Below are 27,786 nucleotides of genomic sequence, written 5' to 3'. Positions count from 1 at the left end.
GGACTGACTTGCAATGAGGACCTAGAGACAGGCACTGGCAGGCAAACCCCAGCTGCTGGCAATGGGAGACAGCTTTTTAAAATCAGAACATCATAGCGAAGGGAAGACTTACCCGCTTCATCTCCGTGCCAGCTCTCTCTCCTTCTAGCTTCCTGCATTGCCTTGTTCTTCCCCTCACTTGTCAGCTACAATTGGCTGGAAACACTCTTGGGCTGACTCAGAATGCAATGTGTAAAAAACTTTCAGTTAAATACTTCCTTCACTTTTCCATGATGATGAGTTGCTGTGCTCTTCTTCTGATCCTTCAACTTCCAAGACATTCACAGATTTCTGCTCATGGTCTCTCCCCATCTTCTCACTCTGCCCATACCCTGGGCAGCCCCAGCCCCACCCTTGCCCAGTGAACACCTACAGTTCCTAAGTGTGTCCTCGGCCCTCCCTGACTGGTCCAATGTCCCTGCTGTCTGCTCTTGAAGTGCTGCATATGCCTGCCTTTCAGAGGTCTTCTCGCATTTCGAATTTTGCCTGATTTGCCATGTTTTGGATTAGTCTGCCTTTCCTACTGTACACACGAGGCAGACATAGCTTCTAATTTTGTCTACGATGATCCTCAGCTCTGGCACGTATTAGGCAACCAGAAGTATTTGCTGAATGACTGAGTGAAAAAACGGAATGATCTGATATTTGTTCTTTTCTCGTGACATGCGTTCTCAACTATTTTTCTCCTTCTCTTGTTACCTTCTCCTTCTCTCCTGGTAGAGAGGAAAGTCTCTCCATTTCCTTATAGCCAGATTGAGAGCTGGCAGCCTGGGAAGTGGTCTGTGGAGGCTTGTGGCTGGCAATGAGAAGACTTTTCTTCCAGTTGAAGGCCAAAAGCCCAATATGACCTTTAGCCAAATACTTCATTACTTTGGGCCTCGATTTTCTCTTTGGTAAATGAAAGTCAATATTTTCTGCTGCTTCTGCTTCATATGGGGCTATTGGGACAAAACTGAGTTTGAAAGGTGCCATATAAAGATAATGGTTACACAAACATTATGTATCCTTAAAGCAAAATGCTTTGTTGTGTTTCTCTATCATCTCTGAAAATCTCATGTACCATTGATGAATTCTCTAGAATGTAGGCCTTCTTCTTTGAAGAAGCTGATTTTCAGAGAAGCTGCCCTTTCAGTAAACAGATCATCTAATCATCCATCCTGTAGGCCAATTGTTACTGAGCACACAATTACGCAAGCAACTACGATATAGAATGGTAAGATCCTGGGGAGGAGAAATAGAGGCTGCTCAGGCAGAGGAGAAAAGGGTGACCCATCCAGATCATGAGGTTAGAGAAGGCTACAGGGTAAGTAAAGTCTGTGCTGGAATCCAAATCTTGATTAGCAGGGGATGGCAAAGCAAGGGGCAGGTGTGTACGTGATCCAAGGCCAGAGGTGAGAGGTGCCTGGAGGACTAAGGCAACAGCACAGAGGGTCCACATGGCTGGGGCTCAGAGTGGGGTGGGGAGCAGAGGAGATGGTGAGCAGGGGAAGAGGAGGCTAGAAGGGAATAGACTACGAAGGGTTTTGTTAGGAAAACTTGACCTTACTCCAAGAATATTGGGGAAACTTTGGTGAGCCTCAAGCGGAAATATAATTTGATTATATATGACTTTCAAAAATGTCACTTTGGCGTGCACTGTGAAGAAAGGATTAGTTAGACAGGGCATAGGTGGAAACAGGATGAGTGGGAGGACTGGCCCTTATAGCAATCAAGTGAGAAATCCTGGTGGCTTAGATTCAGGCAGTTACAGTAGGAGTGGACTGAAGTGGGTGAATATGAAGGGATGCCTTTACTGACCCAGAGATCAGGGAGGAAGGGGAAGTTTGCGGGAAGGAAAGATGATGAGGGTCATACAAATGGAGTATTTAGCAAGAGGCTGAATTTGTGAGTTAGGAGCTCAGGAGAGAGATGAGGGCTGAAGACCCAAGAAGATTTCAAAGTATTCTGCACAAACACTGCTAACTGAGGCCATGGATTAGATGATATCCCCCAGAGGGACTGTGTAGAGAAGACATTATGTCTGGAGAAATGAGAGGGCTCCCAGTAATCAAACTGAGTTAAGGAGTCCAAGAAGAAGGGGCGGGTGGATGGCCAGCCATGGTCAGCACTCAGAGGCCATCCAGAGATAAGACCTAAACCCAGAGGCTCTTCTCACCACAATGCCAAAAACGTGAAACTTGTAGTTCTAGGTCCCAGGAGCCATTGGGGGATCTAGAATGACACTTCCTTTATGCTGCATCCTTTAGGAATCTTCATTGACTTCTCCAACCAGAAGCGACTACCATCTCCAAATATTTGTTGAGCTAGTACTCTCTGCACTGAGCACTGGGAATTTTAAAAGACGTAAACTGTGGTCCTTGAGGGGAGAAAGCACTTACATAAAAATTCATCACAACTTGGTGTAGTCTCTACTGAGTGTCCTGTAACTGCTGAAGAAGACGAACTCTTGGCTGGGTGGTCAGGGCAGGCCCACCCCCCCTACCCCCTACAGGACAGGGCATGTCAGGAGACAAAGCAAGGGGAATATTCCAGGTGGGGCCTCACTGCTTGAAAGGTGTGGAAGTGGGATTAGCATGGTTTATCTGGAGGGCAAGGAACATACCATGTGTTTAGAAAGAAGGACTTTTCTAGGGGAGCAGTAGGGGCACGGGTGGAGTCTTTGGAAGGGGTCAGATAGAGGTGGGCATTGAGAGATGGCTGGAATTTCGAACTTCATGCTGCAAATTGCAGGGCACCCATCACAATGGTCACTCCTTAGGTACTGTTTGGCTCCGATTTGTGTAATCTTGCCTGTGTGATTATGGCGCTAATTTCTTTGAAAGCAATCTGTGGGGAAGGGGCATGCCTTTTTATCCTTTGATTGTTTCACAGGGACTAGTTCGGCATCTTTTAACTCAAATATTCTTCATAGGAATGAAACTGCAGACACCTTTGTGGCCTATGAGGGCACATAGCTCAGTCTCTGTGCAAAGAGACACAATGAGTAGTGTACATTATGCCCAATATCCCTTATCCCTTATTCCCACTCCCCCTCTGAGTCTCCAAAGTCCATTATCCCACTCCACATGCCTGGCAAACAGGCAATTTTATTGATAACATGATTTGCTAAGTCTACAATACGTATGATAAACAAATAGAACATGGGAGGCCCTGACTCGGTTTTAGGAGGATCGGGAAGTTTTCCTGGTGAGGATAATAGCTAAATGGAGACCTCAAGAGTGAACAGTCAACAGTGGGCAGAGGGCAGGGATGCAGCAGGCAGAGAAAGGCCCCTGTGGAGAGGGAGCCTGTGGAGGAAGGGGCATGAAGAAGAAGCCAGGCCAGGGGTACCACGGCCTCCTGACACCCCACACCCCAGGGCAGAGCTGAGGCCCAGAGCAGAGCGGGTGGTAATGGCCCCTGTGAGCTCATGTGTAAAGCCCACTGTCTCCCTGGAGTCTGTGGGCATCAGGTGAACACAACACTCTTCACAGGATGCTGGTTCTGCCCATGACAGACAGAAACCTGGCAGAAAGCAAAAAGAAAATGACCACAAGCATTCAGTATCGCCAGTAGAAGACTGCATTGTTTTCTTCTTGGAAAAAGATTTCAAAAGCTGATTCTGAAAGAAACATGCAAAATAGATTTAAATGCAGTTGAAATGAGAGTGGACAGTCTGGGCCTGCTGCTGATTGGAGACACTTCTCGAGCAGTGACAGCATGAAAGGAGTTGGTATTGCAGCTGCCCCAAATCGAGAAGAAAACAGTCTCCTCTTGACACTGACAGTGAGTCACAGAGCAGCAGCTGTGGAATATTTACTTTTTCTAGATTTTACACTGTAATTTTAAATTATAAATACATTTTATGTCATAAAACACTACTGTCTATTTGACATAATTTTCTGAATTGTGCCAGACACTGAATTAAGATCAGGAACACAAAAACGAGGATAGCATGGTTCCTGCCCTTGAGGACTGCCTGTTAACTACGGAGACAGACCCCTGGGTCACAGCCCATAATATCATGCAGAGAGTGCACACCAGTGGGACGAGAGAAGTGCTCTGACCAGAGGAAAAGAGCACTTAGTTTAAAATAAATTTTTTTTTTTTCACTTTTAATTTAGCCCTACCTAAGCAAGGCCTTAAAAAGTTTGGTTACAAACTCACAACTGTCCCTTTCCATGGGACTTTTCCTAAAGGTCAAAGATTTCTTTGTTCTGACAAGAAACCAGAGCATGAAAGCAATTAATTCTGAGAGCTGGATTTGGGAAAGTTGTACTGAGAAAGGCATAAAGCAGTTGTTTTCAGAGCGGAGCCACGATTGCCTCGGAGTTGACCGAAGAGCTTACAAACCATGTCCTGTCCGGACCCTATCCCGGCCCCAATGAATTGGAACCTCTAGGGCAGGGAAAGCTGGAAACACAACTTTTTCAGCTGTTCCAGGGTTTTTCTTATGCACAGTAAGGTATAAGAGCCACCATTTTAAGAAATGCTCTGGATTTCAGTAGAGAGGAAGAGGAGGCTCACAGTACAGGTGACACCAGGAAGATGGGGATGTGCAAGTGACCAAGGGGGCAGAGTCCTGAGTGCCGCTGGAGAGAAAGCTGGAAAGTCAAACCAAGGCTGCCCACGCAAAGGACAGTGATTGCCAACCATACCTGTTTGTCTAAATCGCCCCTGGAAGTGAAAAATATACCTATATTTGGCTCCGTTTCCAGAGTCGGTCTGTTACATGAGGCTTGAGCATGTGCACGTAAGCAAAGGCTGCACTGGTGATTCTGCAGGGCTCAGCCCCACTGCACAGGCTGGAATCATGAGAAGTTCTGAAGTGAAGGACTTCTCTTCAGAAGGACCAAACCTTTTCTCCTACTCATGGAAAGCCTGGTAGATTCTAGAATGGCCATTACCACTGACTGTGTACTGAAGACTTTAGTGGAATGAACTCTATCCAGAAGTCAGATATGTTCCACATGTTGTGAGCATGCAATGCGATTCTTTAAATGTTCGAAAACAGGGAAAGCCCTACTATTTCTGCTCTACCCTACCATTTCCGCTCTACTCTGAATTCTGAGGGCCAGTTGGAATTGGTTCTTCTCGTAAGCAAATGACTTCTGAATATCTAAACAGTAGCATTACTTCTTAGATAACTAGATAATTTTTAGGAAATGTCAAACCACTGACATGTCTGTGCTCTGAAAGAATTAAGTTCTGGAAGCAATCAAAGATTCTGAATAGCTCAGTAAGAGACAGCAGCAAGATTCCAGCAAAGACGCCTCAGGCTACGCAAGTTAATTAATGACTTAACATTATCTCAGGGACCCCAAACTAACTGAAATCAACTTGTTGGCATCCTGAAAGTGATGTGAAAGTGGTTGATAAAAATGTCATGATGTTATCTCTTATTAATCATCGACATCATAAAGAATAGGCTTATAGTGCATGAGTGTTTCCCCAAGGAAATAAAGTGAGATGCATGGATATTACCTAGAGCTTTTGATCAGAATTATATTCATTGCCAGCGCCTTCAAACACATTTTTGCTGTTGCACAGACAGCCAGATTTTATATCTTTAAAGTATACCTCCCTTAGAATACTAGGCTGATGAGGTGAAAGCTTATTATGTGATATTACGTAGAGTCAATATCCGGATGAATAAAGATGACCCAGAGCTAGTAAGTTACTCCAAGCACGAAGGCAACAGTGCAAATAATTCCCTAGGTTGTGGTAAAAGAAGATTTTTTTGGTAAGGACTCTCCCCTTGGTTCTCAATAGTTCATTACAGTTTAATGGAGGCAAACAATAAATTATATATTAGTCTGTAGTTTAGAAACTCCCTCATGTTGACCCAGCTGAAGTTGTAATTTTAGTCACATTCAAGGAACTTATTCTTTTTGCCTCGTTCGTCTTCAGGTGCCTTAGTTCAAGAAGCATTGTGTAAATGAAATTCAATCAAATGATAAAACAGCTACTATCTATGGAGCATCTACGAGGTGCCAGGCTTTGTATATGTCATTTAAATTAGTCTATTTAATCCTCCCTATGGTTTTGTAAAGTGAGGTATTATCGCCACTTTAGTAGAGAATGAAATTAAAATTCAGAGAAGTCAGGTTGATTCACCCAAGATGAAACGCTAATTAGTAGCAGAGCTAAGTCCAAAGATGAATGTCATATTGACTCCTCACACTTTTAAAGATCAACTCACGTCTTTCAGACAAAGTCAGCCACTCCCTTTTCTGTGCAAATTTGGATCATGTATTTTTCTACTTGTGATGTGATAATTATTACTGTTTTTTTTCTTAAAAGTTCATGTCCTTGGATAGGAGGCATGTCTTCTTGTCCATCTCTGTGTTGCCAAGCTACATTTTTCATTCAAGAGAAGTGTCTTGAATACCTACTGTGTGCCAGACACTAAGTTAGGCACTGAAGATATAGGGAGGAACAAGACACACATGGTCTCTGCCCTCATGGAACTCACAATCTATAGGAGAGACAGTTAAATAAACAGTTAAAACAGAGTCTAACAAATGCTATGATGGGAGAAGTATAGGATTATAGGATTTCTAAGATTAACCAGCAAAGCTCCCTTTCCTATTGTGAGGAGAAAGGGAGGAAAGCTAGGAATGATTCAGACTAAAGAGGGAAGAGGTGAGAAGGGGGAAAGCAGGTTCTGGAAAGAGTAAACAGCATGTGGAAAGGCAAGAGGTTAAGAGGGCCGGCAGAAGAGACAGATGGCACTGGAGAGGTGAGCAAGGACCAGGTCACGAAGGTCCTGGAAAGTTGGTTATTCTGATGCTGCCGGACAGGCTGCTGCAGGGATTTCAGCATTCAGTGCCATGATTAGATTTGAAAGATCGCTTTAACTGCAACAAGGAGAGTAAGATGGAGGGAAGTAAGCAGAGCGGCAGGAAGAGCAGATAAGGGGACACAGTCCTGTAGTCAAAGTGTGACAGAGTCTCGTGGTCTGCACTAGGCTGCAAAAGCAGAGAGGGAGAGGAGACTTCAGAGGCAAAATCAATAGGTTTGGTCTCTAATTGGATATAGGTGATTTGTGAAGGAGAGGAGTCAAGGACGCTCCCAGGTTTCTGGCTTGGGCAATTGGTTAGATGGTGGAGCCATTTTCTAATCTAGGCTTGGAAGACAGGATAATAAATTTGGTTTGGACTAGTTTCAAATATCTGGGGTGGATGTGTTCACTAAGCAGAGGAAGGTCAAGGTGGGGATAGAAGCTGGAGACAGAACTTTGGAAGCCGTTAGCCATAAGACTGAGTGAGATCACTCAGAGTCTGGGAGAGAAGAGAGCTCCATGGAATATTTGAAGTCAGATAGAGAAAGAGGAGGCAGCAAAGGAACCTGAGAAATAAGGAGAGGCCAGACGGGAGAAAACTGAGTCTAGGATGATGTCTGCAAAGCCAGAGTAGATTTCAAGAAGGTGGGAATGGTCTTATGGGGCCCAACAGTTTTCTATGGTCAAGTAAGTGAAGCCCTGGACACAGTCCACGGGTTTTGCAATGAGGTGGTCAGTGGGGACCTTAACAGTAGGGTCAGCCCACGAGGACAGTGGAGCCCACCTGCTGTAGGCTGAGACTGGGAAGGAGTTCTGCAGGGTCTAAGGCACATCTTGAACCCAAGAGTCCTCATTGAAATGCAGAGCATGGTAAAACATTTTTTTTTCCCTTTTTTCGGTGTATTTCCATGTAGCTGTGGGAGACACTGCCAGTGAGTATATCTGAAGGGTTGAATAAAGCTTGGTGAAGAAATTCAGAAAAGGACAATGGGAAAATAGACCGAAGGAGACAAAGAGTTAAGACTGTGAGTCACTTATTTCCAGACACAGTCTGTTGGAAGCACCGTGGCGTGCCGCCCTGTCCCCTTTGTAACCTGCAACAGGCACTGCTCTCCAGTGCGACAACTGCCTTTTGCGGCCCTCCCTGCAAGGAAGTGACTAAATAGCAGCATTCAGACTATTCGAGAGGTGTGAACAAAAGGGAAGACACTGATCTTTAGGGTTTCTGTTAAATCTTTTTCAACATAGACAAACAGAGGTAAGTTGAGAATAGAAGCCATAGCAAGGCGCACCTCTAGTCCCGGTTCTCCTGGGAGGTGGTTTCTCAGCCTCCTGGCCAGCTCTTCCTGCCTCCCCTGCCTCCCTCCTCTCCTAGGCTCTTTCTCTTCAGGCATTGGACACCCTCTGTAGTCCTGCCCTTCTACCTCCTCACCCTCCTGCCATAAAGATGTGCTGAGCACTGCTGGGAGCGCCGGTACGATGGTGATGCTGCTGATAGTCATGTACTACCAGGCATCCTCCGCCATTCTCTGTATTAATCCCAAATGCTGGTCTACATCTCAGATGTAACTTCTGTACCATGGGCCAATTTCTCATAAACATTCTTCTCCATGGTTTTTGGTGGGCAATCTAAAATTCAGCCTTTCTCAAGTTAAACTCATGATCTTCACCGTACAATCTATTTCTCCTCAAGTATTTCTTCTTTGTGGCTAATAGCATCACCATATTCACCATCTGCCCAGCTGCTGTTACGAGGTCATGTGTAACCGCTTCATTTCCTTATCTTCAAGCAGCAGCTCATTGTCTTTAACTCCCCTTCTGCCATATCCATGGGGCTGTGCCTCTGTGTCTATGACCACCGCTCTGCTCAAACCTGCGTCTCCTTTTGCCTGGACCTCAGGGAAGCCTCTGACCATGTACCTTATTTCTGATTTTGCTCCCACTCATTACAGCCTCCACAATGCTTTTAAATTCATTTTTTCAACAACACAAATCTGATCATGTACCTTCAGGACAAGTTTATACACATTCAGTGAATTCTCAATGCCAGCAGATTATAGTTGATGCTCTAATTTAGCACTGCTCAAAAGGCCTTTAAAAATCAGTCTTTACAGCTTCGTCATCCACCTGTGTGCCAAGCATAGTGCTACTTGCTTGCTTTTATAAGGATTATCACATCAAATCCCAATAACATCTCTGTAAGGTGGATATTTTAATTTGTTGTTGATTTGCAAAAATTAAGGCACAAAGGTTAAGTGATTTGGTTTAGGGTCACCCAGCCACAAGTGAGGCAGGAGTGAAATCCAGAGTTTATACATTTCAAAATGTTTTCTTTTTTACTTTTATATATCAAGAAGTATCACTATGTAGGTACTTGTGCTTTCTGTACAAAGGCAGAGGTGCTGCTCTAGTCCTCAGGCAGTGGTTAAGATCGCTGCCTCCTTGTCATACTGGAGGTATGGGTTGGACTCTTCCCACCCTCACTTTCTAGCCTCCTGACCTTGCGTCAATTTCTTAATCCCATTAGGCCTCTGGTTACTCACTGGTAACACAAGGGCCTGTGGGATGCTGTGAGGATAAATGAGATTATAGATGCAAGGCCCCAGGATGAACAGTGAGCCTGGCAGGAGGGCAGAGCTCAATACAGTGAGGTCGCTCCCTGGGGGTTGGTTCCTGCTCCTTCCCAGTAAAGGTGTGGCTATGCTAAGAGTTTAAAAGAAATCATTTATGTGGTTAGACATACTGACTTCTGTAGCAGAGAATAGACGGAGCAGAGGCTCTCGTTAGCTTTGGAGATGACAATAAAACTGGAAAAGATAAGAAAAGTGGAAAATGATCTTTGCATCTGAGTGTACTGATTCATGACATGTGGAAAGATAAAAGAAAGTCCTACTTATTTAATAGTCCTTAAAACTCAAATGGAAAAGTAAAAATCTACAGATAGTGAGCCAGCTTTTCTTTCTTTTTAACACAATGAAGAAGATTCCAGTGGAAAATGCAGACATACATGGCAAATTTTCTGTGGAGTAATTTGGCTTTCTATGAAATGTAAATAAAAATAAATAAATCAGGATCAAATAATTCAACCTGCCACAAGCATTTATTAAGTATCCTTTTTGATAAGCACCATGCAGGACACTGTGGGAAACACTAAAAAAGAAGGGGAGGGGGTGGTAAACAATTGAAGTTGCCTGGAAGAGGCATTTTACGTAATTTTTACTAGTCTGTTAGTCTCCTTTTAAAAACCTGACTGTGTGACTTCTTTGATTGTTTTTCCCACACTGGAAAAAGTCCTACCAAGATTAAAAATAAAGGTACTCCCACTTCACACAGTAGATGTGCCCTTGAAAAGTTGTCTATAAATCCACATCTTCTTAATAAGGTCCTATTTTTTGTCCCTATGTAACATAGATTTTCAAATGAACTCTCTATTTATCATTTATATAAAACTGATAATTTTCACTACCTTGCTTTAAGTTACTTCTTAATCCTTTTTTTTTTCTTGAGACGGAGTTTTGCTCTTGTTGCCCAGGCTGAAGTACAATGGTGTGATCTTGGCTCACTGCCCTCCACTTCTCAGGTTCAAGCGATTCTCCTGCCTCAACCTCCCGAGTAGCTGGGATTACAGGCGCCCACCACCAAGCCTCGCTAATTTTTTTATTTTCAGTAGAGACAGGGGTTTCACTGTGTTGGCCAGGTTGGTCTCAAACTCCTGACCTCAGGTGATCTGCCCGTTTTGGCCTCCCAAAGTGCTGGGATTACAGGTATGAGCCACCGCAGAGGCCTTATTACTTCTTTGACAGCATTCTTTTGTCATGTTCACAACTATTCTCACTTATGCATATTGAAGTTTGGATGGTCATCTATTGGAATTTCTTAAAATGAGGGCGTATCCAGGCATATTTTGTATGGCGTTAATAATCACAACACACGTGGTGATTTCCTGGTTTTCCTCGTCTTACTGTCACTCAAAAACAGTGACTGAGGAGCCCATTTTTTACAGCTTTGTACTACAGTACAAATACAACATTTATATTTACATAAATGGCTTTTCAAGGCTGCAAATACAGCAAGATGAATCTGTCCTTTTTATTTCCTTATACATTCCCGGATATTGATTTGCTAAATCATAGTTACTAAAGCCCACAGAACATGCAAACTGCCTACTTTTCCCCCTCAAGGTGCACTATCTGAAAGACACTGTTACATAAATAGTGCCTCTGCTAATTAATTCGTGCTAATCATACTTATTTTTCTAAACTAAGAAATGAAATCAAATAGTGTAATTTATATTTTTTCTCTAATTATAGTTAAAAGTAAAAAGACAGGGATAAATTCAGTTGCAGAATGTTGCTTACAATGATTCTTTTTTCTAAGTACTCAAATCAATGGGTATTTAAAAAACCCTCATATTCAGTCTGGTTTTTGGTTTCACACAACAGGATGGTTAATTAAAACCACTGCACATTCTGGTATGCAGTTTATGGTTGTGAAAAGGTCACATACTTGAAAATAAAGTTCATTACGCCTCCTGTATTTAGCTAAATAATCACAGAGGGTGTTTAAAAATAATTTATATCCCTCTCTTCCAAGTGGCTTCTTTTCTTTTCCCCATTTACTGGTGACTTCCCATAAGCACCTCCTCTCTCCCTCAGGGAGATCATACTGATAGGATGCCTCCAAATGCCTCAGTAAAATTACCATTTTGCAGAGAGCATGAGAAAACAAGGTTCCTGGATCTGGTAAAAACAAAACAAGACATAATCCTGGTAAAAGAACATTCCAGAACAGGAACACAGAGCTAAGCATTCATTGATCACCCAGGTAAATGTGACAAAAAGATCTAAAGCCACTCTCTTTTTGGTTAAAAGAGTCACCTCTGCCTCTCCTTTGAGAGGTCTCTAAATTCAGACAGCGCATCCACTGGCCCCAAACCCTACAGACTTCACCACATCAAATGAAAATCAAGCTTCGTCTCATCTTTTCAAAATGAATTCTAACCTTCAGACATGCTTATGCCTTTTCATGCTACCAGTGACTGGTTAATGCAATTGTGTGTGGATATATTTCAGTTTTACATTCACTTTGTTTAACTCTTCCAAACCTTAACTATGTGTAGTTTCGTATTGCTGATTAATTTCAGTAATGCTGCTCTATATTGTAAAACAGCGGTTCTCAGTCTTTTTGGCCCCAGGGACCAGATTGGTGGAAGACAATTTTTCCACAGACAGAGGCTTGGGTCAGGGATGGTTTTGGGATAAACTGCTCCACCTCAGATAATCAGGCATTAGTTAGAGTCCCATATGGAGTGTGCAATCTAGATCCCTTGCATGTGCAGTTCACAATAGGGTTAGCGCTCCTATGAGAATCTAACGGCACTGCTGATCTGACAGGAGGCAGAGCTCAGGCGTAATGCTCACCCACCTGCTGCTCACCTCCCGCTGAGCAGCCTGGTTCCTAACAGGTCATGGACCAGTACCCGTTAGTGAATGTTAGTGAATATTTTGCTTCTATCTGTCTCATGGCTGTTAGGATAAAAAATGTTGGTCATACATTACCACTTAAATTAAGTCAGCTGCAGGTGAACAAGAACTCAGTAAACTGGCAGATTCATCATATGACTGACTTCTCTCATGTGTCTTTTCCTCCCATTGACTCTTTCTGCAAAGAACATTCTTTTAGCCTTAGAAATATAAAAATAGGGTTGGGCATGGTAGTTCACGCCTGTAATCCCAGCACTTTGGGAGGCTGAGGTGGGTGGATCACCTGAGGTCAGGAGTTTGAGACCAGCCTGGCCAACATGGTGAAATCTGTCTCTTCTAAAATTACAGAAATTAGCCAGTCATGGTGGTACATGCCTGTAATCCCAGCTACTTGGAGTCTGAGTCAGGAGAATCGCTTGAACCCAGGAGGCAGAGGTTGCACTGAGCTGAGATTGTGCCACTGCACTCCAGCCTGGGTAACAAGAGCAAAATTTTATCTAATATATATATTACATCATAACAAAGTATGGTTAGAACAAAAGACAAATACTGGTGTGCTAGATTAAAAGAGAAGAAAAGTCTTGGATATTGAATTTAAAGAAAATTTAGGTTGGTGCCCCTTTTGACCATTATTTCAAATGAGGCTATTTTCCTTAGTTAAAATATTTTACAATATAATCGCTGTGTTTTACAATGGCAGTGTCTTATCTCCAGGAGCTCAACTTGCATTTATATTATTCAACATTTCCAATTTGCAATGACTTTAGCAAGAGGTAAGAGTTAATCTTTACCATCTTCCTGAGAAAGTGGTAGACAATAAACTGCAGGAGACAGTCTGATGAACTTACGGTGAGCTCAAGAGCAGCTAATTACAAACCTGTGGCTGTGGGTTTTAATCCCAGGCACTCCTTTCATCTGCCAAAGTGCTAAGGAAGAAGTCATGAACACCTACGCAGTTTCCCCAACTAAGATGTCACGTGAGGATCAGAATAACCACAGTGAGCAGTATTATCAACACTATGGACTGTTTAGTGAGGACTCATAATATAGTGACTGAGAGTATGATTACAAACATAAGGGGTTGAATATTAATTAACATTTACTTTATTATTAAATGTTTAATAGTCACACTCATAAGTTGAAAATATCAAAGTTGAGAGGTTAAATAGTTTGCCAAAGGTCCTATAATGAATTGGCTCCTCACCTAAGATCAAATCTATAATTTATTGCATTAATTTTCCTCACATTATGTTAAATTTAACAACAATAAAACCTAGATTATTAATATTCTTGCAACCAGGAGTCTTAAATTAACTTGCATGTCCGCTCATCAGTAAAACAGCTTGGGTTCTGTTTGTTTGCTTGTCTGTTTTTACTTTTAGTTCTGGAATACATGTGTAGAACACGCAGGTTTGTTACACAGGTATACACGTGCCATGGTGGTTTGCTGTACCCATCAACCCGTCATCTGGGTTTTAAGCCCCACATGCATTAGGTATTTGTCCTAATACTCTAATTCCCTTGACACCACCCCCTAATGGGCCCCAGTGTGTGATGTTCCCCTCCCTGTGTCCACGTGTTCTGATTGTTCAACTCCCACTTATGAGTGAGAGTATGCGGTGTTTGCTTTTTCGTTCCTGTGTTAGTTTGCTAAGAATGATAGCTTCCAGCTTCATCCATGTCCCTACAAAAGACATGAACTCATTCTTTTTTATGGTTGTGCAGTATTCCATGGTAAATATGTGCCACATTTTCTTTATCCAGTCTACCATTAATAGGCATTTGGGTTGGCTCCAAGTTTTTGCTATTGTAAATAATGCTGCAATAAACATACATGTGCATGTGTCTTTACAGTCAAATGATTTATAATTATTTGGGTATATACCCAGTAATGGGATTGCTGGGTCAAATGTATTTCTGGTTCTAGATCCTTGAGGAATTGCCACACTGTCTTCCACAATGGTTGAACTAATTTACACTCCCATCAAAGCATTCCGATTTCTCCACAGCCTCTCCAGCATCTGTTGTTTTCTGATTTTTAAATGATCACCATTCTACCTGGCGTGAGATGGTATCTCAATGTGGTTTTGATTCACATCTCTCTAACGACCAGTAATGATAAGCTTTTTTCATATGTTTGTTGGCCACATAAATGTTTTCTTTTGAGAAGTGTCTGTTCATATCCTTTGCCCCCTTTTTGATGGGGTTGTTTTTTTTTCTTGTAAATTTGCTCAAGTTCCTTGTAGATTCTGGATATTAGACCCTTGTCAGATGAGTAGGTTGCAAATTTTTTCTCCCATTCTGTAGGTTGCCTATTCACTCTGATGATATTTTCTTTTGCTGTGCAGAAGATCTTTAGTTTGATTAGATCCTATTTGTCAATTTTGGCCTTTGCTGCAATTGCTTTTGGTGTTTTAGTCATGAAGTCTTTGCCCATGCCTATGTCCTGAATGGTATTTCCTAGGCTTTCTTCTAGGGTTTTTATGGTTTTGGGCTTTACATTTAAGTCTTTAATCCATCTAGAGTTAATTTTGCATAAGCTGTAATGAAGGGGTCCTGTTTCTGTGTTCTGCATGTGACTAGACAGTTTCCCCAGCACCATTAATTAAAAAGAGAATCCTTTCCTCATTGCTTGTTTTGTCAGGTTTGTCAAAGATCAAATGGTTGTAGATGTGCGGTCTTATTTCTGAGGTCTTTGTTCTGTTCCATTGGTCTATACATCTGTTTTGGTGCCAGTACCAGTTCCATGCTGTTTTGGTTACTATAATCTTGTAGTATAGTTTGAAGTTGGGTAGCATGATGCTTCCAGCTTTGTTCTTTTGCTTAAGACTGTCTTGCCTATTGCTTAGGACTGGTCTCTTTTTTTTTTCATATGAAATTTAAAGTATTTTTTCTAACTCTGCAAAGAAAGTCAATAGCAGCTTTATGGGAGTAGCGTTGAGTCTATAAATTAGTTTGGGCTGTATGGCCATTTTCACAATATTAATTCTTCCTATCCATGAGCATGGAATTTTTTTTTCCATTTGTTTGTGTCCTCTCTCATTTCCTTGAGCAGTGGTTTGTAGTTTTGCTTGAAGAGGTCCTTCACGTCCCTTGTAATGTATTCCTACATATTTTATTCTCTTTGTAGCAACTGTGAATGGGAGTTCATAAATAGCGTTTATCCTAACGAGACTTAGCAGCATTGTGATACTGGAGTAACCACTGAATTAAGTCATAGAAAAAAAAAAAAAAGAATTAATTTGGTTCTCCACAAGATTACCAGTTTTCTGATAATGAGACTATAGTAAAATAGACTCAATATTAAAATAATACTCCATGCCCTTTAAACTGGGTAATTTTAAACTGCTGTGACTTATTTTGCTTCCTCTGAATGTTAAACAGAATTTGTAAGGAAACCTAAGAAGTGAAAGTTGAAGTCACTGAAGCCATGACCAGCTCCCACCCATTGTTCTTTAATACTAAACAAATATGAGAATTGAATTACTGTAATTTTTATCAGCAAATAAAAGAACAACCAATAAAACTAAAATAAAAGCAAAAGTAGAGTTCAGTAAAGGCAGTACGGGGTTCCTGTTGGTCACACACAGGAGACACAGTTACCTGCCGTCGCAGGGGACCCTGACCCTGTCTGCCAGGGAGGATGCTTAAATATACTGTCCTAAAGTCATTAAGGTATTTCAGTTAGGGGAAAATTGGAATAAAACAACTTTCAATAGGTAAAATGACAATTATTTGTAGGTAACGTGTTTATTTCCTTGGAAACCCAAATAATTAAATGAAAACCATTACAAATAAGAAGAGATTACAGTGGCAGGACCAAAATTAATAGACAGAAATATACAGCCTTTCCATACAAACAATCTTAGGTGGAGGACATCAAGGAAGAAATACTTCCATCTATTGTAGCAATACAAATGATAAAGTGCTTAGGAATTAACTTCAAAAGAAGGGTGCAAGGTCTACACGAAGGAAGACTTTAAATGCAATTACAGGACAGGAAACATCTGAGTATGGGAGCAGCTTATTATGCTTAAGTTCATAAGGGGTAAAATTAAAAGTTAAATCATAAATTTATTGCAATCTCAAAATGAACCAACTGTAATGAAAAAAAGTTGTACCAGAAAATCTGATAATAAAGTTCATTTGGAAAATGAACAAGTAATGGTAGCTGGGGAGATGCTGAAAAGGATTAGAATAGGATAGATTCACAGATTCACGTACAGTAGTTTCTCACAAGCATGAGTGACAAGCACAGAAGACACTTTTCATTTTCCAGTCAAGCTGACACCTATAGAGGATACTTTAAAGCCTCCTTTATAGCGAACATTGAAAATCACCCAGGTGACCATGGGCAGGGACTAGTCACTTACAGTGTGCAGCTCCATGTGGTAGAAAAAGCAGGACAGATTCATCTGTGCTGATGAGAACTGCTGGTTGGATTTTATTGCTAAAGGACATGAGGAAACTATTTAGCAATATATGTGGTATGCCATCACTTGTGTAAATTCACATACACACATACATTTAAATAAACAGAACATATTTTTGGAGAGACACACAAGAAAAGGATACAGTATTATTCCAAGGGGTGAAACTGAAGGCTAAGGATCAGGTTCAGGTACAGGGAGGGAACTTATTTTTTACTGTATACCTTTATACCTTTTGAATTTTGCACCAAGTGCATGTATTACCTAACCAAAAATCAATAATAAGATTTTCATCCTTCTCAAAAATTCTGGGTGATAGAACAAATAGCTAGCAAAAATCCTAGTCTGGGAGAATTAGATTGTGAAAGGAAAGATAGCAGGAACATATACGTATATACATCTTCTGACTTTATCATTAGGTAATTTGCATTACTTTACTAAACAAGCGAAGTATTAGGTTTATTTTCATAAAGACACTATTTTATTTTATTTCATTTTATTTTACTTTTTTGAAATGGGGTCTCACTCTGTGGCCCAGGCTGGAGAGCAGTGGCACAATTTTGGCTGACCACTGCAATCTCTGCCTCTTGGGTTCAAGTGATTCTCCTGCCTTAGCTTCCCGAGTAGCTGGGAGTACAGGTGCCTGCCATCATGCCCAGCTACTTTTTATATTTTTAGTGGAGATGGAGTTTCATCATGCTGGTCAGGATGGTCTTGAACTCCCGACCTCAGGTGATCCACCTGCCTCAACCTTCCAAAGTTATGGGATTACAGGTACGAGCCACTGCACCCGGCCAATGAAGAGACTCTTCAAGGGAGGAAGGTAATACTCTTTACTTTTTTGTTTAGGGGACCAGCCTTCTCAGACTAACCTGATTTTTAACATCAGTTAGTACCACTGGAAGTGCATTGCAGAGAGGACACGGAAAAGGAAGAAAAGAAAAATGATCATTTCGATTCCAAAGTTTCAGATAAGCCTGTAAACTAAGATCTTATCTAAGCAGGTCCAATGCATTTGCTTCTACCTTCCCCCACCACTTTGAATTCTGTCAAATAAAAAAATTTGTTTCCATTTTTTCTTTGTATTTAGCTTAATGCTATCTCCATTTTTCTCTACTCCCCATTTCATTAATTCTCTAAGTTTTTTCTGGCTTGAAGTTTCATTGCATTTAAAAACTTCTTACAATAATGAAGTAAAATATTTTAAAACAGGCATACGAAGATGAAACATACTGAAATTGCACAACAGGTTATAAACAACCAGGCAGCTAAATTAAACCCAGAGTTTTCTCCTTTATAAATGCAATAAGCTTATTGTTATGAAATACTCAAGGCACTAACAAACTAATTAATTCTACAATTTCATCTTTCCCTTTACTAAGCTGGTTCCATGTTTCCATTTTATAGATGCTCTCTGGCTAGACTGCACCATAAAATACTTAATAAATCCAATTATTACTTATTAGCAGGCTGGGGTTTGTGATCATTGAGAAAAGCCACATGTGATCCAAGTTCTAAACCCAGCTCTTGTCCTGATTTCTGTTCCTCTTCCTCATCCCCCATGGGAGTAGAGTGATCATTGAGCATGATTTTAGTTTCTATTTCAAAGGGGATTTTGTGAGCTGATATATCTGCTGCTGATAAGCACAGCAGAATGGTGAACCGTGTTCTTGTGCATTTGGGTTATAGGTTTTCTGGTTGCAGAGAAGATAAATGCCTTCTTTCACCTTATTGCGGATAGGCAGAGAATATACATAAGGTGCTACTTCTCCGTGCCCATCTAGCTTCTGAACATTTATAAGTTGCTAGGCAGGAACATTCTTTGCCTCTTGAGAAATTCAGGGACCATCAGCATCTCATTTTTTTTTAAAAAGAAGTATTTACTTAGTTCACCCATCTGTGGGTGGATGATTAGACTCAAGTGGGCTGATCAGTTCTGATTTCAGCAGGGCCCATTCACATGTCTGTTGGATAGTGGTTGGCTGAGCAGAGGGGACATGGCCTTGGCTGGGATGACCAAGACAGCTGACTCGGCTTCACAGGGCTCATTTTTCAACAGGTCAGCCCCAGCATGTCTTCATGGGGGATGGCAGAGGAATAAGAGAGGAAGGGCAAATGGAAAAATGGAAAGTGTTATCTCACACCTCTGTGTGCCTTTCTACAGACATCTGGTGGCCAAAGCAAATCAGATTCATGTTTCTTTTCTTTTTTAAATTTCATAGATTTAGGAGGCACAAGTACAGTTTTGTTACAGATACATTGCACAGTGATGAAGCCTGAGCTTTTAGAGTAATGGTCACCTGCATTGCGTGGATGGTACCCACTAGGGAAGTTCTCCACCCCCTGCCCCTTTCCTCCCCTCCCTTCCCTCCCCCCCCCACTTTCCTTTCTCTCTCTCTTTCTTTCTCTCTCTCTCTCTGTTTCTTTCTTTCAGAGGGAGTCTCTCTCTGTTGCCAGGCTGGAGTGCAGTGGCATGACCTCAGCTCACTGCAACTGCCTCCACCTGGGTTCAAGCGATTCTCCTGCCTCAGCCTCTGAAGTAGCTGAGGCTGCAGGTGCGTGCCATCATGCCTGGCTAATTTTTTGTATTTTTAGTAGAAACAGGGTTTCACCGTGTTAGCCAGGATGGTCTTGATCTCCTGACCTCATGATCTGCCCACCTCAGCCCCCAAGTGCTAGGATTACAGGCATGAGACACTGTGTCCAGCCCCTCCACCTGAGTCTCCAGTTAAACTGGTATTTTCAAGAAAAGAACCGAAAAGTCACCAAGGAGAGGACCTAGATAGAGTGAGGGGTGGAGAACTGACGTGATTCAGCACTCTGTGAGGGTGGGGATCAAGCTACCTTGGGAACGTTTTCTAATTTCCACACACAAAATCCTTCCCTCTTGCCACAGGAACACACTCTGATTCTCCCACAACCCACCTTGCTGGATGAAAACCACTTACCCACAAGTCCCACACAAACAAACCTTCTTCCCAGACCCACTCAGTTTCTGTGTTGGGTCACTGAGTTCCACTAGTGCAGGAATGTCTGACTGTATTTTACCAGGAAAATGTTTAGCAGTCACCGCTACTGGGGATCTAGAAATGAGTAAGCTACAGCTGCTGGCCCTAAGGGCCCCTGCCTAGAGGAAGGAACAGGGTGACATATAATCCCAATGATACACAGCAAGGAACACAGCAGAGGGAAAGGGAAAGTGTTACAGTGGCTGGGAGATGTCGGGCTAAAACCATCTATTAATTCATCTATTTATTCTTCTTCTACTTTAAAAAGCAACTAAAAAATAAACTCCAGTGTCTTCAGCAGATATCGTGCAAAAGAGAAATAAATGGAGGAGAAACTACAGATTAAAAGAGACTTGAGAGACACATAGCATAGTCAGGTAATCATAGTGTGAATCATATTTGGATCCTAATTCAAAGTGAAAAAATGCCATTTATTAGATAACAGGAAGTTTAGATGGTAATGTTTAGAAATTATTATTAATTTTATTGGTTGGATAATGATATTTTGTGGTTATGCTAAAAATAATGCTTTTCTTAGAGTTACATATGTAATTGTTTATGAATAAAATGATGTAAGGTTAAAATCTGCACCAACACGGTTTAGTACCTAGGTGTTGAGATGATAGGTGCAGCAAACCACCATGGCACACATTTACCTATGTAACAAACCTGCAGGCCCTGCACATGTATCCCGGAACTTAAAATAAAATATAATAATTAAAAAACTAACTAACAAGTTATGTGCAGAAAAGCATTGTGATGTGTTGTTTTATATCACTGAATGGAACCTTTATTTTCATGAAACGTGTTACACACACACACACACACACACACAATCTGCATCAACATAATACAAGCAGGGGTATAGACGGGGCAGAACTAACCAGGAGTTGGTGATTGTGGGGGCTTGGTGATTGAGGGGGCTTGTAATCAGCACATGGGTCCTTCGTACTGTTCTGTTGACTTGGTTTTTATCGTATTTTTGTATTATGGTAAAATACACACAATATTTATCTTCTTAACCATTTAAAGTGTATAGTTCAGTGATATTATATACATCCATAATGTTATGCAGCCATCACTGCCATCCATCTCTAGAACTCTTCAACGTGTTAAACTCAAATTCTGACCCAGTAAACAACTCTCCATTCTCACCTCTCCCAGCCCTGACAAGCCCCATTCTACTTTCTGTCTCTGTGCTTTTGACTATTCTAAGTACCTCATATGAATGGAATCACAGAGTATTTGTCTTTTTATTACTGGCTTATCTCACCTCACAGTTCATCCATTTTATAACATATGTCCAAATTGCCTTCCTTTTTTAGGCTGAAAAATATTCCATGGTATGTATATACCTCATTTTGACTTAATTTGTGGCCTAATGCATGTTCTGTCCTGGAGAATGTTTCTTGTGCACTTAAGAATACTGTACATGCCGCTGTTGGGTAGTGTCCTATATATGTCTGTTAGATAGCTGGTTCCTTGTTCTCATTAAGTCCTCTATTTCCTTATGTATGTATGGTTGGTCTATCCATTATTGATTATCGTGTAATTGTCTACTTCTCCATTCCATTCTTTCAGTTTTTGCTTCATAAATTTTGATGATCTGTTATTAGGTGCATAAACGTTTATAATTGTTACATCCTTTTGCATTATTAAATATTTTATTAATATATAATTTCTTTGCCTATCGTAACCTTTTGTGATCCATTTTTTTTTTTCAGTATTAGTATAGCTACCTCTCCTCTCTTTTGGTGACTATTTGCATGGCATATCTTTTCCATCTTTTTATTTTTAATCTCTCGTGTCTTTGGATCTAAAGTCAATCTTTTGAAAAAAGGATGTAATTTGATCCCATATTTTTTGTTTGTTTATTTTAAACCTATTCTGCCAATGTCTGTCTTTTGACAGGAGAGTTTACTCTGTTTACATCTAAAATCATTACTTATGATTAATTAGAGATTTATATCATCTTGCTATTAGTTTTTTATATGACTTATAGTTTTGTTTTCCTACTTCCTATACTACTCTTATTAATGTTTAGTTGATTTTTTGTAATGAAATGTTATAAAAAACCTTTTTCCACTTTCTTTTGCGTATATTCTACAGCTGTTTTCTTTGTGGTTGCCATGGGATTACTAACGTTACAGCACTCTAATTTAAATTTATATTGGCTTAAGTTTGATGGCACACAAAAACTCTGCTCCTACCCTTTTGGTTGTTGATGTTACAAAATTATATCTTTATAGACTGTATGCCCAAAACCATAAACTAATACTTATTTTAAAGTCATAGTCTCTTAAATTATGAAAAATACAAAGTTACAAACCATTGTTATAATACTAGCTATTATAATTGTCTAATGTATTTACCTTTATTGAGATCTTTATTTCTTCACATGGCTTTGAATCACTCTTTAGTGTCTTTTCATTTCAATGTGCAGAACTTCTTTGAACATCTCTTCCAGGGCAGGTTCTGTGGTTATGAACTCCCTCAGTTTTGTTTATAAGGGAATGTTTTAATTTCTCACTTTTGAAAGACAAAAAATTCTTGGTTGACAATATTTTTGTTTTTCTTAGCACTGTATATTGGCCCATTATCTCTGGTCACCAAGATTTCTGATGAGAAATTTGAAGATAAGCTTAAGAATTCCTGTATATGATGAGCTGCTTTCAATATTCTCTGACTTTTGGAAGTATAATTATGATGTGTTTCAGTTCGGATCTCTTAGTTTATCTTAGAGTTCATTGAGCTTCTTGGATGTTTATATTCATGTATTTTACTAATTTTGGAAATTCCCAGCCATTATTTCTTTAAACATTCTCTATACCCTTTTCTGTCTTTCATCTTCCGAAATTCTCATAATAAATAAGCTGAATTTCTTGATGGTGTCCTACAGGCTCCTTAGACTCTGTTTACTTTTCTTCAACGTTTTTCTTTCTCTTCCTCAGACTCAATAATGCTACTCTCCTATCTTCAAGTTTGCTGTTCTCTTTTCTCCTCCTCAAATCTCCCTTTGAATCCCTCTAGTAAAATTTTCACGTCAGCTATTGTGCTTTTCAGCTTCAGAATTTCTTTGTGGTTTCTTTTTAGGTTTTGTATTTTTCTATTGATATTTCCATTTCATTAATATATTGTTCTCTTGAATTTCTCTACATCTTCCTTTACTTTGAACATCTCCAAGATGGTTACTTTAGACTGTCTGGTAGAAATCTCATCAGGTTCTTTTTCAGGCATATTTTCTTGTTGACTTATTTTTATTCCTTTGAATGAGCCAAACTTTCCTGTTTTTTGTAAGCTTTGTGATTTCTTGTTGAAAACTGAGCATTTAAATCTAATAATGTGGTGACTCTGGAAATCAGATCCTTCCCCAGAGTTTGCTATTTTTGTATTTAAAATTGCTGTTGTTTGACTGTTGTAGGCAATCTGTGCCAACGATTACCCTGAAGTATAAACAGAAGGTCTTCTTAGGTCTTTCCTGCCTGCACCTTTCCCTGTGCTTACAAAGCCATTTTCTAACTTCTCCATACACATGGTTGCTTTTGGATATTTTAGTCTTTAATGTCTGATCCCAAAAGAGGAAAAGAGAAAAATGAGGGGAAAGGGGTCAAAAATAAAAGTGCACTGGCCTTTTTTTATTCTCTGAGAGTCACTTTAGCTGGAGGGATGGGGCTTGCAACAATGAGGGAAGGTGCAACAATAAATACTCACCACTTCTTTGCACTTCTGTGATCAGAAGCAGCAATCAGCAGTCAGAGCACAGATCCCAGATATTTGGAGGACAAGACACTTTTTACCTACCCTTTCTCCCACAAACTGTGTGTAAACTGCTCCAGGAACTCATGCATACCTGCCTGCCACAGGGGTGGAAATGTGAAATGGGTAACTACTATTGTGCTAAGATAAGAAGTGGAATGACTGAAAGGAACTGCAGTTTACCACGTTAACCACTATTTATTGTCCAAGCAAGCCTTTCTCTGGAAGTTGCAAGGCTTTGATAGACTCCAAGACTCCAGAATTCCAAAACAATTACATCAAACAAATTCTGCCAGTGTAGTTTGGAGAAGGATTCCTAGTGCTTCCTATTCCAGTATCTTCCAGAATCTTCTTGCAAGAAGCATCTCATTCTTGCAGTGGAGAAATTCACTGAAATACAGCCATCATATTCTACACAGACATCTGTGCAGGGCACTTCCCTTGGAAGTATAATGCAAGACTAGAAATTTGGTTTCTGTAAATCTCAGGTTAAATTAGGCTGACATCTGTAACAGGTGAAGTATTTTGCTTGTAGTATGCAAACAGATAACTGGCAGCACACAAATCTGTAACTATAGCCAACACAACTGCAACAACTGTAGCCTCTGCTAACACAGGCTTAAAGGATTATGGTTCAGAAAATTTTACTCTATTCTTCTGCATAATGACATTTGAAATCATAGAGGGGAGGCTTAATAATAAATATTAGGGAATACTTAGTTCTCCAGCAATCTCAGTGTGCTACTCATCTCCATCTGCCCCTGCTCCCCCAACTCTCTAGTAATCTCCCAGGTGAGGAGAGCACAAATGTTTAGCTAATGTATTAAAGTGCCAGTTGCTCTGAACAGGGAAATAAAAGGAAGAGTAGGCTCCTGAGGAATAGTTGGCACTGGGAAGAAAGAAGTTGACAGGATAACTTGGAGAGAGGATGAGGGGCTGAAATAACTCTGAAATAACACTTGCACGCACAGACAGGAGAATTAATACTTTGGAACAGGTTAAGATAAATGGATAAAGAAGGAGTGGGAAGTATCTGTGTAATGTTCTAGTTTAATGACAGAGGGAGAAGAAGGGCAGGGATACTGATTGAATATTTATGTCACAATGAGATTTAACCAATATTGATGTAGATAGAAATAACTTACCTGGACAAATTTTTAACAGAGACACCAGAAAAATATTCTAGAGGATACTAGAAATCAATTTCTTGATCATGTTTTCACTGTTAACCTGACTTGGTGATCCTAGTAAAAGACAGCAACATTGATGGGTGAGAGTGACATATCTGATAAGAAGTACAGTGCAGCAATGTGAGGAGGCACCTAACAGAAAAAAATCAACAACAACAACAACAATGCTTACGTTCCACTGAACTGCAAATATTATTCAAGAGAGAACTTTTGATGGTCTCTGCCTCATAAATAATTAGCAATTTTATCATCTATTTTTGCATGTCACCATTAATTAGGTATTATGGACTGAATGTCTGTGTTCCCCCAAAATTCATATGATGAAATCTTAACCCCTATGGATTTTGCAGATGGGGATTTGGGAAGGAAATTATGGTTATATGGAGTCATAAAGGTGAGGCCCTCATGATAGCATTATTGCCCTTATAAGAAGAGACACCACAGAGCACCTACTCTCTCTCTCTCTCTCCACGCCCCACTCTTTGCCAATCCTCCCTCCCCCAGATCTATGCATGCAGAAACAAAGAAGAGGTCACAGGAGCACACAGACAGTTGGCAGTCATCTACAAGTCAAGAGTTGATGCCCCAGAATCAAACCTACCCGGCCAAAACTGTGATCCTGAACTTCTAGCCTCCATAACTGTGAGAAGTAAATTTCTGTTGTTAGAGCCACCCAGTCTATGCTATTCTGTCTTGGCAGCCTGAGCTGACTAATAGTATCTAAGATTTCCTGTGATTAAAACACTGAAGGAAAAATAAGAAAAGTTCCCCTTGCTTTAAAAAAAAAATACTCTGCTCCACCCACATTTTAATGCTAGGGTTGGCTCTTTATCTTCCCACAGATTGTTTAAGGACTGTTCACCCCGCTCCCTTTCTGAATGTCTGTGCTAAAAGAAAGACTTCACTTTTTGAGTTTCCCCCAATTTAAGTCAAAGTAAATGAAAGGGTAAAGAAAGAGTGTCCTAGATCCTTTCTTTTGAATAATTCTTTTATTTGGAGTTTTGCAGATTCCTTAGTGGACTGATATTTTAAAAATTAAGTATTCTCACGCCAGTTAGAATGGCGATCATTAAACAATCTGGAGACAACAGATGCTGGAGAGAATGTGGAGAAATAGGAACACTTTTACACCATTGGTGGGAGTGTAAATTAGTTCAACCATTGTGGAAGACAGTGTGGCAATTCCTCAAGGCCTTAGAAATAGAAATTCCATTTGACCCAGCAATCCCATTACTGGGTATATATCCAAAGGACTATAAATCGTTCTACTATAAGGACACATGCACACAAATGTTCATTGCAGCACGGTTTACAATAGCGAAGACCCGGAACCAACCCAAATTCCCATCAATGATAGACTGGACTGGGAAAATGTGGCACATATACATCATGGAATATTATGCAGCAATCAAAAATGATGAGTTCGTGTCCTTTGGAGGGACATGGATGAATCTGGAGAACATCATTCTCAGCAAACTGACAAAAGAACAGAAGATGAAATACCGCATATTCTCACTCATAGGTGGATGATGAAAAATGAGAACACATGGGCACAGGGAAGGGAGTACTACACACTGGGGTCTATTGGGGGGAATAGGGGAGGGACAGCTGTGGGGGGGAGCTGGGGAGGGATAGCCTGGGGAGAAATGCCAAATGTGGGTGAAGGGAGGAAGGCAGCAGAACACACTGCCATGTGTGTACCTATGCAACTATCTTGCACGTTCTGCACATGTACCCCAAAACTTAAAATGCAATTAAAAAAAAAGAAAAAAAAATAGACATAAAAAAAATTAAGTATGCTGGTGAATTTATTAATGCACTATGCACACACATACACACATACCCTCTTCCTTCATGTTTCCTGGGCCCTAAGCCTCTCATAGCGACACTTGACAAATGTGGTCATCTCAAAGTCACTTTATGCTGGATTGCTGGATAAGCTTCTGCCTTTCGAAAAAAGGATGAAATGTCTTTGAGATTAAATTCCAGTGCCTGCCTAACCAATGAGTATGTATCCCTACCAAGAACTAGAATTAATAGTAGATTATGATACTGCTAATTGAAATACTAAATAAATGTTTCTGAAAAATTAGATAACAAAATAAAACTTATAATAATAAAAATAACAGTGCTCATTAGTTCAAGTATTATGATTATTAGGAATGTCAGGATATCAGAAAAAATTGTGCATCTTCAAAAAATCATTTTCAACTATTAAACATTAGCATCTCCCTTTTAACTTATAAAAGTAATGCATATATAGTTGGAAACATGAGAAATTTCAAAAGGCCAGAAGGATACAGAAAGAAATTTAAAAATACTTGGAGTCTTACTTATCAGAAATATATCCTGCAAAGTTTTATGAGTTGTAGTTCATTGTTTTTTCCTGTGCAAATCAATACAATAAACTTTAAAAATTTCAGCACATGAGATCACATTAAAGGTTTCCTCTAAACCAGTGGTCTTTCAACCAGAGGCAATTTTGTCCCCTTCATCCTGGAGACACTCAGCAATGTCCAGAGGTACTTTTGGTTGTCACATCTTGGGGTAAGGTCGCTTCTGGCATCTAATGGGTAGAAACCAGGGATGCTGCTATATATCCTGCTCCAATAATGAAGAATTATTTGGCCCAAAATGTCTGTAGCATTGGGATTGAGAAATCCTGCACAAATCCATTACAGAACCAAATCTTTACTAATTACAGTCAACTACATACTGTAAACAATTATTGAATAACTGCCGTTAGGTCTGTATATACAAATATAGATAGGATTCAGTCCCATCTCTGTTGAGTGTGTCTGACACTCTATTGAGTGTCTCTGTTTTCTGTGACTTGGGTGACAGACAAGTACATAAACCTAAATGAATAAACTTTTTACTCACATCTCTTTTGAGACAAGGAGTCCTTTGAGTGACTTAAGCCACTCAAAGGACTCCTTGTCTCAAAAGAGATGTGAGTAAAAAGATGTCCCTGAAACTTCCATTTCAGGGTTTATGAAAAGAACCTACTTTGGTCCTAGGCTGATAAAGAGAGACACCTGAAGGTGGCAAGCCCCAAACCACCCTATTGTTGGATCCACTAGACGGTCATCCCGCCACTCCCACTGCTGGCCTTCT

The 27,786-nt window shown here is 40.4% G+C and overlaps 1 protein-coding gene across 20 annotated transcripts in view; it reads right to left on the bottom strand.

Annotated features, from left to right (window-relative positions):
- L3MBTL4 (L3MBTL histone methyl-lysine binding protein 4) overlaps positions 1–27,786 on the bottom strand; it is a 464,367-nt gene that overhangs the window by 60,711 nt on the left and 375,870 nt on the right. For 2 of the 20 annotated variants that reach the window (XM_078347785.1, XM_078347786.1), the window contains one exon: positions 160–26,616. The exons of 17 other annotated variants lie outside the window; for them this stretch is intronic. In XM_078347785.1, coding sequence (XP_078203911.1) covers positions 26,588–26,616 — 29 coding nt within the window. In that variant the 3' untranslated portion in view covers positions 160–26,587. Of the gene's footprint in view, positions 1–159; positions 26,617–27,786 lie in introns of those variants that run through there. One more of the 20 variants, XM_078347784.1, reaches the window with a different exon arrangement.

The sequence above is a fragment of the Callithrix jacchus genome, chromosome 13 (assembly GCF_049354715.1).
Source record: "Callithrix jacchus isolate 240 chromosome 13, calJac240_pri, whole genome shotgun sequence".
Classification (NCBI taxonomy): Eukaryota; Metazoa; Chordata; class Mammalia; order Primates; family Cebidae; genus Callithrix; species Callithrix jacchus.
The sequence above is the reverse complement of the archived record's forward strand: the minus strand, read 5'-3'. Positions and strand labels throughout refer to the sequence as shown.